This window comes from Nycticebus coucang, chromosome 9, assembly GCF_027406575.1.
Source record: "Nycticebus coucang isolate mNycCou1 chromosome 9, mNycCou1.pri, whole genome shotgun sequence".
NCBI classification, from domain to species: Eukaryota; Metazoa; Chordata; class Mammalia; order Primates; family Lorisidae; genus Nycticebus; species Nycticebus coucang.
Window position 1 is genome coordinate 2319614 of NC_069788.1, and position 16482 is coordinate 2336095.

Here is a 16482-nt window from a genome sequence, read left to right on the forward strand (position 1 = left end):
ACGGAGCAAAAAAATTCACATATATAATTCAGTCAAAACCAGTATGTGAATTACATTCAGATACACGAACTACTTAAGCTATCATGTTGTAATGAAAAACAGTCAAGATGAAAAAAACTCTTTTCTGTGTTCTCTGTACTCCGAATGACAAGCATTTTAAAATACACTGTCCCATATCAGTGCTTAGATGTAATATAGTTATAATACCACGCTAATTTCTTTTTCACATGAAACAACACCTTTCATACTTCACGTCAAATTTTAATCGAACACTTGATGAAATTTAGGCAACTTTACCTAAATTTGTAGACAACCTTTTGCTTTCCTATTGCCTCTGAAAGAGAGGTAAAAATTAGCATGTCCTCACCAAATGCTTACGAAATGGAAAAACAAAAAGTTCCATAGGGTCAAACACATACCTTGGCCCGGGGAGCAGTTTTATTCTGTCTTCTCTCATTCCACACAAATGCAATGGCAGCCATAAAGTGGACACCATGATTCATTGAAATGGGACCTAATAATTCTAGGATCTGTTGTCTCAAGTTCTAAAACATTCAAAGCAAATGACAAGTGAGTATGTTAATAACTAGATTGTACCGTTTTCTTTTTTGAAATGATACACATAGCACTTACATGTATTACTACCTAAATAACAAACTAATAGTGATAGGAGCTGCAGCCATGAGTATTTTAATTCTAAAAGAAACACAAATCCTGTAAAATGATAGCTACCGATCAGTCAAATGCCAGTCTACTCACTGTGATGAAATACTAGAAAAATTAACATATGAAATTCAACTTATTACATTTGATGTGCAGTCTTTTGAGTGGAAATGCATTCTACCATGAAAAAACTCTTTGTGTTTTTATATAAATAAAATAACACATAAAAGTATAGTTTAATATAAACACTGATACTTAGACCAAATGTTCTAATGGTCCCTCCTCCCTTCCCTCAGTTTTATATATGTTCCTGTGAACCCCAGACCTAGGTGGTCAGGTCTAGGAGTGAAATTAGGTTACTAAGGGATGTCAGTTTGACAACTTGACATAGAAGTTGGAAAATACAAAGAGTACAAGGAAGGAAAACATTTTTTTTAAAAATTAATCATTAATCGCATTATCCTTGAGGTAATCACTGCTAACATGTGAACTTTATTCTTTTTCCTGCACTTCATTTTTTTTTTACACAAAAACACGATTATTTGTTCAAGTGTGTAACATCCCTGTCTCACTCAACTACTAAGTATTTTGCCATTCCATAAGAATTCTTCAAAACCATGATCATTACTGGGCACATAATGTAACACTGAAAGGATAATTTACTTAACTGTTTTCTTCTTTATTAAGATCTCTTTTTTCCCATTAAATAACATTATAATGAACACTTTGTATATTATATCTTTCTGATTATCTTAGAATAATTCTGATTATCTTAGAATTCATTCTAAGATATACACATTCTAATATACACTTTGTATATTATATCTTTCTGATTATCTTAGAATAATTCTGATTATCTTAGAATTCATTCCTAAAGCACATTACTATGTCAAAGACGGTGAAACTTTTAAAGCTCTGTGTTTATATAGGCATTTGCTAATTTGTTTCCAAGGAGGGCTTTGCATAGTAAAAAGTCAACTTACAATGTCCTTAGAAAAAGGAACGTTATACTATGTATACATGAACCTCAAAAACATGTCACATGAAAGATACTACACACAAAAGACCAAATATCAAAAATTATTCCATCTACACGGAATACCCAGAAAAAGCAGATCTTTACACAGAGGAAAGACTAATGGCTATCTAAGGTTAGGGCTGGGTGCAGTGGCTGCCTGTGGACGGGCACAAAGGAGCTTTCTGGGGTGAACTGTGTGCCCAAAGACTGAACTGGGGGCTGGTTCACAACTTAAATTTACTAAAAAAAAAAATCACTGAATTGTATACTTAAGATAGGTGCATTTTATGATATGTCAACCATACCTCAATAAAACTGCTAAAAGTTATTTCGCAATTAATTATGGGTGCTATGCAGGGTGCAATGAACACTGTTTGAGTAAGTCACATATTCTGAATGTGACCTTTGGAAGGAGGGTCCTCATACAAATCTTGAGCTCTACAGATTGAGCATGAATCGTCTGACCTTTGTGGCTCCAAGATTAATTGTGGTGACAGATGCAGATGCAGAAGCAGCCGTCTTTTCTGAAGAATCTGCCTGGTGTAGCACACTCCAGAGGAGCGTCACGGATGACATGATCAGGTGGAGGATGGAGAGGATCCCACTGCGTGCTTCAAACAAGTGCTTCTGGTCGATGCTGACCAAAAGCTGTTATGGTCAGGGAGAAAAATCCTAGTATTACTTACTTAGATTCACAATGGAAACTTACTGAACCTCAAAGTTAAATGAAAGGAGCCTAGTTCTTGAGCAGTCTTACCTGGTGATACTGTGTAGCAGGATCCAGCAAGCAATAATGGATAATAGCGGTTATCCCTTCCAGAAGGGTGAGAATCATATCTGGTGGGATAATTGATGCCATCCATAGAGGCCTGAAATAAGATGTGTTCACTTGAACATGAGTTCTATGAAAGCAGTCTTTGTTTTATCATATTTATTTATTTATTTATTTAGAGTCTCACTTTGTTGCCCTCCGAAGAGTACAGTGGCATCACAGCTCACAGCAGCCTCCGGCTCTTGGGCTTAGGAGAGTCTCTTGCCTCAGCCTCTGGAGTAGCTGGGACTACGGTTGCCCGCCATAGCGCCTGGGCAGCAGTTGTGGTGGCGCCTGTATTTTTTTGTTGCAGTTTGGCAGGAGCCGGGTTTGAACCTGCCACCCTCAGTATATGGGACAAGCGCCCTACTCACTGAACCAGAGATGCCACCTCCTATTTTGTCACTTTTAAATGATGCCAGGCACACAGCAGATGTTCAATAAACAAAAGACCAAAGGAATAAATCAAGTGCTTTTATTTCCTAATCTATAAAGTAAGTGAGCCAGGGTAAATGTATTAGAGTTCTTTTTAGCTAAAGAATTCTAGATAAATAAATAAATACAGCCACTGAACTCAAGCTACTGGGCAATGGAGGCACATCAATATTAAATGATAAAGGCAGTTTCTTATTATTTTACATGGAGTAGCTCAGGTTATGATGGAGAAAAATCAGACACCAGTCTACTAAACATTTGACTAACTTTTTACAGACTAATTTTGAACATGGCCTGCAGACAAAGGTAGAATTTGCTACAAACCATGAAAATCCAAGGGAAAGAAATAAAATTAGGTGAGAGGATCATTATTAGTAAATTTAAATTAATTTCAGCTGATATTAATTTTCAATTAGATGACATCAGATAAAACTGGGGAAATCCTCTCCTAAGCGTCTTCCGTGTAAAAACTAATTTCACAGTTTAGGAGAAAATAGACCTGTTAAATACTCCTTCCCTTTTCCATTCTAGATTCTTTTATTGAAACCCTTCCTTTTTTTTTTTTTTTTTTTTTTTTTTTGTTGAGACAGAGTCTCACTATGTCATCCTCAATAGAATGCCGTGGCGTCACAGCTCACAGCAACCTCAAACTCTAGGGCTTAAGTGATTCTCTTGCCTCAGCCTCCCAAGTAGCTGGTACTATAGGTGCCTACCACAATGCCCAGCTATTTTTTGTTGCAGTTGTCGCTGTTGTTTTTGGCTGGCCTGAGCTGGGTTTGAACCCACCACCCTTGGTGTATGTGGCTGACGCCATAACCACTGTGCTTCAGGCACCGAGCTAAGACCCTTCCTTAAACTGAGTTTTCTTCTTTACAAACAGTAACATACTATTTATAAACTGTTGAAAACCAGTGATTTACTCATTTATTTATTTATTTATTTTATTGTAGGCGATTCATTGAGGGTACAATACGCCACGTTACACTGATTGCATTTGTTAGGCAAAGTCCCTCTTGCAATCGTGTCTTGCCCCCAGAAGGTGTGGCACACACCAAGGCCCCACTGCCTCCCTCCTTCCCTCTCTCTGCTCTTCCTTTCCCCACCCCTCCCTCCTTCTTTCTCTCTACTTACTCATTTATTATTTATTACTTGTGACTTTCTAGATATGTAAACATTTGTGAAAAATTATCAACAACAACAAAGTTAAAAACCAACCCTTACCTACTGTCCGACAATCCTGTTTCGTACTTGTACTGCTGGATCAGGTTCTCCAGGTTTCTGCACAGCTGCAGTGTCACGGAGACGACCACTCTCTGCAGCACCCTGCCCATGTAGGGCAGAGTGGACGTGACCAGGCTGATCCACTGCGGGTGCATTCTGCATGCACAGTGCTGGTGCAGGGCACGGATCACCGCACAGAGGAACATGCCTTGGCACGCAATTGGCTGAGCGTGCAGATACTGCAGGGAAGTCATGGGCTGATGGGGACTGACGTGTTCCAGGTCAGACACAACAAAATCAAAAGCTGCTTCATTCTCTTCGGGAATAGTCATTACCCGGTGTTCCAGAACAATCAGCCTCTGAAGCACCCTGAGCAGCTGTGACTGCAGGGTGCTGCCACTGTCAAACTCGTCCTCTGAGAAGTTAATAAGGCTGTCCTCTGAAAAGCCCTCTTCCACAGCGGCCGTGTTCCTGCCTGCCAGCTTCTCGCTGTGCCACTTCTGGGCACTGAAGATGGACGAGAGCAGGCAGTGTAAAACCACCTTCTGGACTTTGCACTTGGATAACATGTCGGAAATAAAACTAGGGAAGCCCTTTGCTGAGCTCTCTATCACCTTTGCCAGCTCGGTGAAGAGCAGTGTCAGGACCTCCATGCTCATCACCTGCATGTTCCGGTTGCCCATCAGGTCTTGTGCGGAGGCCTTGACGTGCGTGGGGTAGTGGCTGCGCATGTAGTACAGGCAGAGGGAGATGAGGATCTCTATGTACATGGAGCTCCGGAAGCTATGGTTGGAGTCCACTGGAATGTGGCTGTAAAAGTCTTTGCCCATTACAGAGATCCGGTGGCGGGCCAGCAGGTTCTGAAGCAGAGACAGCTGAGGAGTATATGCGTTATTCACACTAGTGGTTGAAATGGCATTTACAAAAGCAATGGGGTTAGTTTTCAAGATGGCCTTGATGGCAGAGAAAGCGTACAGAGTTCTGGACGAATCGTACAGCTGGAGATACAGGAGCACGTGTTGATAGAGAGGATGGATGTTGAAACTGGGAGATTTCCGTGATCCTGGAGAACCCATGTCACTCTCAATTTCAGAAATTTCTCCCTCTCCACAGCTATACCAGTTCTCTAAATCCAGACCATCACTAAAGAACACACTGGTTTGTTTGAGTTTTTCACTCGAAGTTTTTTTCTTGTCATCATCCTTCTTCCTGGCAAGTTTCACTTTAGGTTTTGCTCCTGGTTGTTTACCTGACTCCTTAACGATTGTTTCTTTCTCTGAGACTTTCTCTGATAATTTTTCTTTAAAGCTGAATTGGATGCTACTGTGACTCCTCTGTCTAGATTTGCTTTCTGTGGAAGCAGCAGAAGTGTCAGGAAGAGGCTGTGTGGCTCCTGAAATACATGGAGAGGAGCTATTCCTGGGGACTCCGTCAGCCACGCACTCCTGCTCTCCCTCTGCCGACACAGACAGACAGTCAGAGCTCTCGCTACCCAGCAAAGCACTGTGACCCTGCTGAGCGGAAGGGTCTTCAGTTTTCATCACCTCTTCCCCTGAATCAGTACCACTGCATTGCAGGGGCACAGATTCTGTCTCTGCCTGAGATGTAACTGAGGCAGACTCTTCTTCAAGGCCACTCACCACCTTACATATCAGGTCATGCAGCACCTGCTGGACGTCGTCCTCCGGGGAGCTGGCCTTTGGCACTAGAGGCTCCTCCTGGGCATCCCCGTTTTCAGGATCGACTTCATAACTCAAGTTGTCCCCAGCGGAGGACTGTGAACACCCTGAGTCGGAACTCTGAAGTGTTTCTACCTGCTGGTCTGGAAGATCAAAGTCAGACACGACCATGGGAATCGTCTCGCTGCTGGTGCTCAGGAGGGAGAGTCTGTCACTGAGTGGGTTGACCGTGAGACTGAAGTTCTCCATCTCTTCCATGGTCAGCGGCTTCTCACCATTTCCCTTTGATGTGATGAGGTGTACTTGGCTTACTGGTATGTGAGAAAAACAGTATGGAAAGAAAATATAAAATATATTAAAATAATTGAAAGGCAAAAATTTAAAATCAATATTTTTAATTAGAGTCATCATCTACATATATTTTCCTGTTAAAATTTCATTTTATTTTATCACAACTTTAGATTTTTTAAATCAGAAAATTATGTAGGTGACAATGAGAATTCAGTAGTTCTAAAGATAATTCAGCAATAGGCCTATTACGCAATTCAGTTAAACAGAATAGCACATTTAACACAGATAGAATATAAAAATTTGTCATCTGTCCCCCCAAATAAGGCATCACTTTTACTGTAGGTTAAAAGTTTTTTTCTCCCTGTATAATACTTCTCTTTAGTAATGCTATTTCTAAGAATTTAAATAGTTTAGGATATAGTCAAATGTATAAGCATATAACCGCCTTCATTTTAATATAATTCAGTAGGTATTTATGGATTTATTTATTTATTTTTTTTTTGTGATTTTTGGCCAGGGCTGGGTTTGAACCCGCCACCTCCGGCATATGGGACCGGCGCCCTACTCCTTGAGCCACAGGCGCCGCCCGGTATTTATGGATTTAATAGTATGTGTAAGCCCCTACTCTTGCAGACAGTGAAGGCAGAGGGAAGGATGAGACATGGCTGCTCCTCTGTAGAGAGGCTGAGATTAGTAGGAGACCACATGCACACCATTCACTTCTGCACTGTTGGGGGCATACTATCTTGCTGGAGACTTTTTAGAAAAGGTGAGACAGGCTTGGTGCCATACAAGTAGTACAAACCCAATGCTATCAAATTTGGGGAACACATCACGGTAGCATAGATAAGGTCTAACAATGACCTCAGAGGGGAGGAGAGAATTCAGCAGACACGCAGGCAGAGTGCTCACACTGAGACACTCTGGTAACAAGCATGGTCCAGCAAATCTTTAGAAGATTCAGGAGGAGAGGTGGGAAGGTCGAGAACCAAGAGACGCACACTATAAACAGAGCCTGATGGTTTGGTTTCAGCCTCACCACTTTCCAGCTGTGGGACTCTGAGAGCCATAGCCTTCTAAGCATAAGCAGCCTGCCCCCAAAATGGCCTTTCCACACCGATCTAACAGCGTCATCTTTCAAAAGAGTCTTCTATCCCTAAAGCATAACATATTAATCAGAGGCCATCACCACTGCACAGAAGACATCACTCGAAGTTAAGGCATGGAACGTTTTTTTTTTTTTTGAGACAGAGTCTGAAGTTGTCGCCCTGGGTAGAGTGCCATGGCATTACAGCTCGTAGAAACCTCAAACTCTTGGGCTTAAGTGATTCTCTTGCCTCAGCCTCCCACATAGCTGGGACTAAAGGCACCATCCATAATGCCAGGCTAGTTTTTGGTTGTAGTTGTCCCAGTTGTTTGGCAGGCTGGGGCTGGATTCGAACCTGCCAGCTCTGGTATATGTGGCTGGCGCTCTAGCCGTTGAGCTACAGGTGCTGAGCCAGGCGTGGACTTTGTAATAACACAGATGTGTGTTAATAATACGACTGACCTAATGGGTCACAATAAAGCCCCGAGACGTGGGTATTATTCTCATTTTACAGATGAGGAAAATGACTCATCAAATATAAAATGTGTGTTACAGGCTTACTATAAATTCCTGGGGAAACACACAGAGCCCTGAGGGAGTGGGACTGCTAAGAAGCTCTAAGGGTATCTGCATGGAGACTGAAGAATGTGCTGATTCCTCGTCTGAAGGAGCCAACTGATCAGGGAGCGCCGCGCCCTCTGAGGTCACTGGTGGAGCATGACGTGGCCCACGTGGCACTGCTGGCACGTGAGGAGGGAAGAAAACGAGCCCACAGAGAAAGCGCACACACAGCTCTGCTGTCAACCACTGCTGTGTTCAACAGCCTGATTCTAAACGAAGCTGCTCGGTGGCCACCTGACACTCACCATCACTGCAGGCAAAGCTGTGCATGCTGTGCTTGTCACTCTCCCCTCCTGGGTGACAAGGAGCCTTATTCCAACAGCGCTCTGCTTGTACACGCTGCACAGATACTCTCTGAGTTTTCGGGTGAAGCAGGAGCAGCAGCAGTGGCTCCAGAACCCTGGCGATGTCGTGTCTCTGCAGGACCTGGTTCAGCCAGGCCTGTCCCACGGAGCTGGCAGAGCCGTCTTGGCTGTTGAGGCTGTCTAGCATGATGAACAGTGACCTGGAGGAAAACCCGCAATTAAAGCAAAGAACTAAGCACCTACTCTAATTATAATGCTCTAATTGTTCTAAGATTAACATTAGCATAAATTATTTCTTATTTTGAATTAACTACTTTAAAGTAGTCATACTTCAGGATAAATTCTGATCACAACATTTTTATAATCTTAATCTCAACATTCTCAGGAGGTGTAATGAAAAAAACAGCCTTTTCACTTAAAAAAATATGTTTTTGCAATTTCAGAAGCCTACATCAATTACAAAACAAATACAAAAGAATAGAAAACTTATTAGCTTTGTTTCAGCACCATGTTCCCATCCATGTCACCCAATACTGAACCTTCTCTGTCAGTCCACACTCCTGTGCTCCTATTCTGTTCATGGGTCAAACTAAATGCTTAGCTCAAGGAAGACCTTCTAGTAACAGTAGGAAGGAGTGGAGACAGTGGGTAATCTTGTCTGGTTCTAGTTCTAAGTGGGAATGCTTTTAATTTTTACCCGTTCAATACGATGTTGGCTGTGGAGTCTGTCATACATGGCCTTTATAATTCTGAGGCAAGTTCTATCTAGCCTATTTTGTTAAGTGTTCTTATCATAAAAGAGTGCTGAATCTTGTTGCTTTTTCTGTGTCTACTGAAAGGATCACATGGTCCTTGTTTTTGCATTTTTCCATATAGAGCTGGAAGTCTTAGAGCAATGGAAGGAAGTCAAGGGTCTTCAAATGGGGAAAGAAGAGGCTAAATTATTGTTCTTTTCTGATGACATGATCTGATATCTAGAAAACCTCAAAAATTCAACCAAAAGACCCCTGGGATTGATAAATAAATTCAGTAAAGTATCAGGCTACCAAATAAGTGTACACAAAGCAGCCTTCACATACATGCCAACAACAGTCAAGCTGAGAATCAAATCAAAGACATAATTCCTTTCTCAGTATCAACGAAGAAAATAAAATACCTTGGAACATACTTAACAAATGAGGTGAAAGACCTCTATATGGAGAATTATGAAACACTGAGGGAAAAACCTGCAGAGGATGTGAATGGATGGAAAATTATATCACACTCATGGATCAGCAGAATCAACATCGGTAAAATGGCTAAACTACCCAAAGTGATTTACAGATTTAATTAAATTCCCATTAAAATACCAACGCCATTTTTTGCAGATGTAGAAAAATTAGTTCTGGGCGGCGCCTGTGGCTCAGTCGGTAGGGCCCATATACCGAGGGTGGCAGCCCTACCGCTGGGTAGGGCCGGCCCCATATACTGAGGGTGGCGGGTTCAAACCCGGCCCCGGACAAATTGCAAACCAAAAAATAGCCGGGCGTTGTGGCGGGCGCCTGTAGTCCCAGCTACTTGGGAGTCTGAGGCAAGAGAATCGCTTAAGTCCAAGAGTTGGAGGTTGCTGTGAGCTGTGTGAGGCCACGGCACTCTACCGAGGGCCATAAGGTGAGACTCTGTCTCTACAAAAAAAAAAAAAAAAAAAAGAAAAATTAGTTCTATACTTCATAAGGAACAAGGAAAGACCCCGAATAGCCAAGACAACCTAACATAAAAAGAACAAAGCAGGCTTGAAGCCATACTATAGTACACGGAACCGCACAGAACTAGCACAAAAACAAAGATGGAGATCAGAACGGCCATTAAGACCATCCTCTACTCCCATCTGATTTCCAACAAAACAGGTAAAAACATACCCGGGAAAAAAGAATTTCTGTTCACTAAATGGTGCTGGAGAAATTGGACAGCCACATATCAAAGACTGACACAGGACCCTCACCATTCACAAAAATTAACTCATGATGGATAAAAGACTTAAACCTACAGCAGAAAACTGTTAAGAATCGTATATGAAAATTTTGGAAAAATTCTTATAGATATTGGTCTTGGCCAAGAATTCATGAAGACTCCAAAAGCAATCACAGCAACAAGAAAAAATAAACAAATGTACCTGATCAAACTAAAAGGCTTCTGCACAGCCAAGGACACAATTAAAAGAGCAGGAGACAGTCCACAGAAAATATTCACATGCTTTACAGCTGATAAAGGACTGATAGCCAGAATGCACAAAGAAGTCAAGCAAATCAGCAAGAAACAACTAAACCACCCCACTAAAAAGTGGGCAGAAGACATGAACAGAAACTTTCAAAATGAGGATATACTAACGGCCAACAAACTCACGAGACAATGTTTCACGTCTTTAATTGTTAGAGAGATGCAAATCAAAACCACTCCAATACGAATGGCTCATATTAAAAGTCCCAAATCAACAGATGCTGGCGTGGATGTGGAGAAAAGGAAGTCTTTTTTTAAGGATGATTTCCATTTTATTTTTTCCAAAGGATAGCTGTTCTTCAGTCCTCAAGGACTCAATGGCTTACAATGGGGTTGGTGGGGGTCGCGGGGCAGCACCCGCGGGTCTAGTCGGGTGGGGGTTGGGGGTGGGTCCCTCGGGCTCCCTGAGAACCGCCACCCGCTGTGCTGCGCAATCCAGAGACGCAGCCTGGCTTGGAGCCTGGGAAGCGCACAGGGCTGAAGGACTTGCTGCAGAAAGACTGAGGCCGGGGCTCCGCTGCGTCCCCAGGGACCACCTTCCTTACAGCTTTGTCTCCAGGCACCTCAGCCCGGTCACCCACGCGGCCACAGCATCCGCTGGACGTCGGTCCTCTTCTTCACCTGGGAGGCGAGGCCACGGCAAGGCTGTACCACCACACCCCAGCCAGAAGAGTCCTTACGAGACGGTGGCAAGGATGACAGTCTACTTCACTCAAATTTTTGTTATAATTCAGCATTTATATGAAAGGTGGGGCGAAAAGGAGTTCCTAGAATTATCCATAGACCACGGAAGCACATGTGCGCTGTGCTTTGCAGCCCACCCGGAAGGTGCTGGCGCTGCGGGTGGGCGCGCTGCCAACCAGGCAGCCTCTGCGGACAGGTGTGCGGAGACACCGCCATGAGATCATAAAGGAGACTGATGTTTGACCCCACGATCCCACTGCTGGATATATATCCAAAGAAAAAAAGGTCATTTTATGAAAGGGATACCTGCGCTGAACGTTTATAGCAGCACAATTTATAGGTGCAAAGACGCAGCAACAGCCCAGTGCTCACCAGTAACATGAACTGATTAATAAAATGTGTACGTATTTTTAGAGTACTATTTTGTCATGAAAAATGGTGATACAATGTCTCTTGTGACAAATTGGATGGAATTGGCAACCATTCTTCTAAATGAAACATAAGAGAACAGAGAAAAACGCCCTCCATACCAAGTTGGAACTAAGAGGTGCACACATGGAGGTATCTCAACCAAAATCAAGTCCAGAGGGAGGGTCAAGTCATACTTATTGCAAGGGGCACACTATCTGGATAAAGGGCACACCTTATCACTTTCACTCAATCACTGCAAAAACAATGTAAACAAAATATGTATGCCCCCAATACCGAGTGGACATAAAGTTCTTGTGCAATTTACTATGTTAAACTGTTTTAAACTGCACACAAATGTTATGTCCACCCTGTATTCTGAAATAAAATAAAAATAAAATTTTAAAAAAGCCAGGAAGGTATGGTTTACAATCAGAAAAACCAAGATCAAATCACTTGTGTGGTCTTGGGCAAGAGCTTAACTTCTCCTTCTTCTTCTTCTTCTCATTTATAAGGAAAGGTGGTTTTCAAAATGGAGATGGTTATTGTTAAGTGCAAGTTCAATATATTTAATATATTGTAGAGGTTCAATAGCTGATCACTATTGATAATGCTGCTTGAAAAACACCAGCTAAAATAATGTCTAGTAGAGCACACATCTGACGCTGAGCTGAGGTTTAAACCATAGTTAGACTCCTGGCCACCACTATGAGACCTTCTGGTGAGACTATCTCACAATCATATGCGAATCTACCAATAAATGGTAGCTTCTTGGAAGTTAATGCAAATCTGATTATTTGAGGTATGAGTCACTTAAGTAGTCTATACAAAAAGTAAAACCATTCTCAGGCAGCTAACAATTCTTTGAATTCATGCAAGGGATTTGTGAGCTATAGGTTTTTAAAAGACTACCTTAGGCAGATGATTGAGAATAATTGCTCCAGACGCACTTACTACAATCAGCTATTTACACAGTGTCACTGAGTGTGAATGCAGTGGCTGTATCCACGGCTGTGTCCCTGGCACCTGGAGTGGCGTGTGGCACCAGTGTCACTGAGTGTGAGTGCAGAGGCTGTGTCCACGGCCGTGCCCCTGGCACCTGGAGTGGCGTGTGGCAACAGTGTCACTGAGTGTGAGTGCAGAGGCTGTGTCCACGGCCGTGCCCCTGGCACCTGGAGTGGCGTGTGGCAGCAGTGTCACTGAGTGTGAGTGCAGAGGCTGTGTCCACGGCCGTGCCCCTGGCACCTGGAGTGGCGTGGGCACCAGTGTCACTGAGTGTGAGTGCAGAGGCTGTGTCCACAGCCGTGCCCCTGGCACCTGGAGTGGCGTGTGGCAGCAGTGTCACTGAGTGTGAGTGCAGAGGCTGTGTCCACGGCCGTGCCCCTGGCACCTGGAGTGCTGTGTGGCACCAGTGTCACTGAGTGTGAGTGCAGTGGCTGTGTCCACGGCCGTGCCCCTGGCGCCTGGAGTGCTGTGTGGAACCAGTGTCACTGAGTGTGAGTGCAGAGGCTGTGTCCACGGCCGTGCCCCTGGCACCTGGAGTGGCGTGTGGCAGCAGTGTCACTGAGTGTGAGTGCAGAGGCTGTGTCCACGGCCTTGCCCCTGGCACCTGGAGTGGCGTGTGGCACCAGTGTCACCGAGTGTGAGTGCAGTGGCTGTGTTCACGGCCGTGGCCCTGGCACCTGGAGTGGTGTATGGCACACAGCAGGGACTTGATGAATAAACATCTAGTGAAGGGTAGGGGCCCTGGGTCCTCCAAAGCAAAGAAGGAAAAATCTGGTAGGTAAGTAAAAATAGCATGCATTTTAATATAGCTTATATTTTTCAAAATAATTAAAAAATTCCTTTATAAAATTTGTAAGTTATTATCTTCTACCTTTGCCAAACTAGACAATGACTTAAGGAAGAGAGACAACATTACGATATCTGACTATCAAATTTGAATATAAAATAGAACCAACCTGTCAAAAGATCGTGCGAAAGATGAAGACTTATTTATATGAAGATCTCTTGTTAGATGCCAAAGAACTGCAAACTTTGCATGTGCATCCAACCTTATTTTCTGTGGAAAAATATCAGAGATTAAATTATTTTATTTTCTCTTGAGGATATTAAATGATTTTAGTACAATCAAATCATCTATTTAGGAGTGCTATATTATATTCAATGTCCACAGTACTCAAACACACTGACATAAACTTTATTTTTATGGACACAGACACAATATTGAATATAAAGGATTATCTTGCCCTGTCTCATAAATAATTATTGTTTAATCTTAGGTAACAGTTTACTAGATTATTGTATAATAGTAGAAGAAAAAGCTAATTATGTACATATCATGATATTTTGAGTCTAGAAAGCATTTTCCTTTTTCATTTTAATGTAAATATTTAGTTGCCAATTGATTTTATTGCACTATATAATTTGTTTTTTCTTCCAGAAATGATGTTAATCTCAAATGACTTTTTAATCACTTATAAAGGTGTCTTATTATACTCAAAAATTTATACCTAAAAGTTACTTTTATAAGAAAAATATTAAATGACTTAATATTAATATTAAATATTAATGACTTATTAAACGTCCGCAGAGGCTGCCTAGATTATTTGAAATAGGATTAAGTGTTATGATAATAATGGACAGAAAAAGGTAAAACTAAATGACAAAGACAAGCATTTGGTATGAGATAATGGACATTTTTAATATAAACCAAGTAGAAACTGTCATATTATCAAAATTGCTATAGTCTTCATCTAGCATTTATGGAATCCTTCAAGCAAAAGTCTCAAGAAACTAGAATGCAGCGACTTAAACTGCCTGGGACAGAGGAGACATCATCTCTCTGTGGGCTTAATACATACCTTGAGGAAGCCTGCGTTTATAGCAGGCAACAGAAACATACAAAATTTAATTTAATTTCTTTCATGGATGTATTCATTTATTAAGAACTTAGAACTACTTATTTAAAAATGAACTGTTCACAAGTAAAAAATAGGTATATAATTTGTCCTGGATTTATAATTAATGTAAAACACAAATTATTAGATTAAAATATGACTTTATCTAAAACTTTATTTCTGAACAGTTTTGAAAAAAATATGTCAAAACAGAAGCAGAAGTTCACCCCTTTTCTTGGCATAAACTTTTCATTCCCTTCACTTACTCCTTCATTACCACTCCCTCCTGCCAAATGGTTCATTTACTTCAACCAGTGCATTTTTGAATATGAATCAAACTCACCAGCATTTCAAGTTTTTTAAAAATAGGGCAATCCACTCGTAAAAGCTCTTCAATAAACTCTCTATTCCTATCAGACAGGGAAACCAGAGGCTTTGTTGAACCATCCTGAGGAGGCCAATCAGAACGAGGGCTCCAGCCTCTTTTCAGGCTGACTCACAACTCAGTCACTGACGACTTACATATCACACTTCCCATATGTTAGGTCATAAAATTCTTTTTTTTTGGCTGGGGCTGGGTTTGAACCCACCACCTCCGGCATATGGGGCTGGCGCCTTACTTCTTTGAGCCAAAGGCGCCGCCCTATAAAATTCTTATTTTGAATATTATCATCCCATTAATAGAACCTCACCTATTAACATTTTATAGCTAATAAATTTAATTTATACATTAGTTCATTTCACATATATTGGTGAATGTGTCAGTTTTATAATTGAGACCAATGGTTCCTCTTTAAGTGACCCGAAAACCTAGGCCAGCAACAACCTTAGTCATTATCTTCCACGCTGGTATTCCGAAGCAAGAAATACACTCAGCATTTTTTATTTATTTTTTCACATTAATGATGCTTTTGCAAAGAACTTTCCTCTAGAAAGAGCAGAATAAATTTATTTTGAAGACATTAAGGCCATTCTGAAGAAAGCTGTATCGTCTATTACTCAGATATTTAATTTTCCTAAAGAGTTTCCTTGATTTGGGGAACTCAGTTATGGGGGGATATGTATGTGCACAGATAAGAGGACTTACCTTGTCTTTATGGGTTAACTGCTGACTTATCACATCCTCACAGATGCTAGAAGAAGGAACCAGATTGTGTAATTGATAAAACAGCTCCACACTCTTCTGGTGGTGCTGAGGTGTCCCATCTCCCAGCTGTTCCCACAATGTCAAAGCTACATGCTATAGAAAAAGACGTAGAAGTGACAGAGTTAAAAAACCACAAATGAAATCTTATTTAACAAACATTTCCCATTGGGTACCAACTAATAACTGGTCTGTGACTATCAGACCAAGAAAGTCTTTAACATTCACTCTGCCACTGGGATAAGCTTTGCACATGAAGCCCTCCCTCTGCTTACTTTCAGGTCACTAGTCCCTTAGAACCTTTTATGACAGTGCTTTAATTATACTTCATTTTATTTTTGGAGACAGAGTGTTAGTCTGTTGCCCAGGCTAGAGCACAGTGGTGCGATTATAAGTTTATTGCAATCTCAAACTCGTGAATGCAAGGGATACTCCCATATCAGCTTCCCTAGTAGCTGGGACTACAGGTGCATACCATCACACCTGGCTAAATTAAAAAAAAATTCTTTTTGTAGAGATGGGATCTTGCTATGTTGCTTAGGTTGGTCTTGACTCCTGGCCTCAAGTGATCCTCCTGCCTCAGCCTCCCAAAGTGCTGGGATTACAGGCGTGAACCACCACACCCAGCCGATATTTAAACGTCAGATATGTAAGCACTTTCTGCAGGCCCAGAAAGAAACCTATTTCACTATTTTAGTAATATATAATGACATGATGTTATAAGACATTACACTTAATAGAAGAGAAATCCAACATTGAATGTAGGATTTAATATGTAAAGTTGTATGTTAGAATGAAAAGTAATTCATAGTCTAAATATCCAAACTATTTAAAACTTCTAGAGTTGGCAACACATATTTTGCAGCTACCAGTGTAAACACAGCCTTTATTATGACAGCATTAATAATAAAAAAGCAATAATCCCTACTCAAGGCTTCCTACCGCCACGCTGGAGAAGC

General features: G+C 41.6%; 1 protein-coding gene across 4 annotated transcripts in view; it reads right to left on the reverse strand.

Annotated features, from left to right (window-relative positions):
- DOP1A (DOP1 leucine zipper like protein A) overlaps positions 1 to 16482 on the reverse strand; it is a 128127-nt gene that overhangs the window by 41895 nt on the left and 69750 nt on the right. For all 4 annotated transcript variants that reach the window (XM_053601252.1, XM_053601255.1, XM_053601253.1 and 1 more), the window contains 7 exons: positions 15467 to 15619; positions 13441 to 13541; positions 8072 to 8331; positions 4149 to 6138; positions 2439 to 2550; positions 2147 to 2329; positions 420 to 545 (listed from right to left, as the gene is read on the reverse strand). In XM_053601252.1, coding sequence (XP_053457227.1) covers positions 420 to 545; positions 2147 to 2329; positions 2439 to 2550; positions 4149 to 6138; positions 8072 to 8331; positions 13441 to 13541; positions 15467 to 15619 — 2925 coding nt within the window. The remainder of the gene's footprint in view (positions 1 to 419; positions 546 to 2146; positions 2330 to 2438; positions 2551 to 4148; positions 6139 to 8071; positions 8332 to 13440; positions 13542 to 15466; positions 15620 to 16482) is intronic.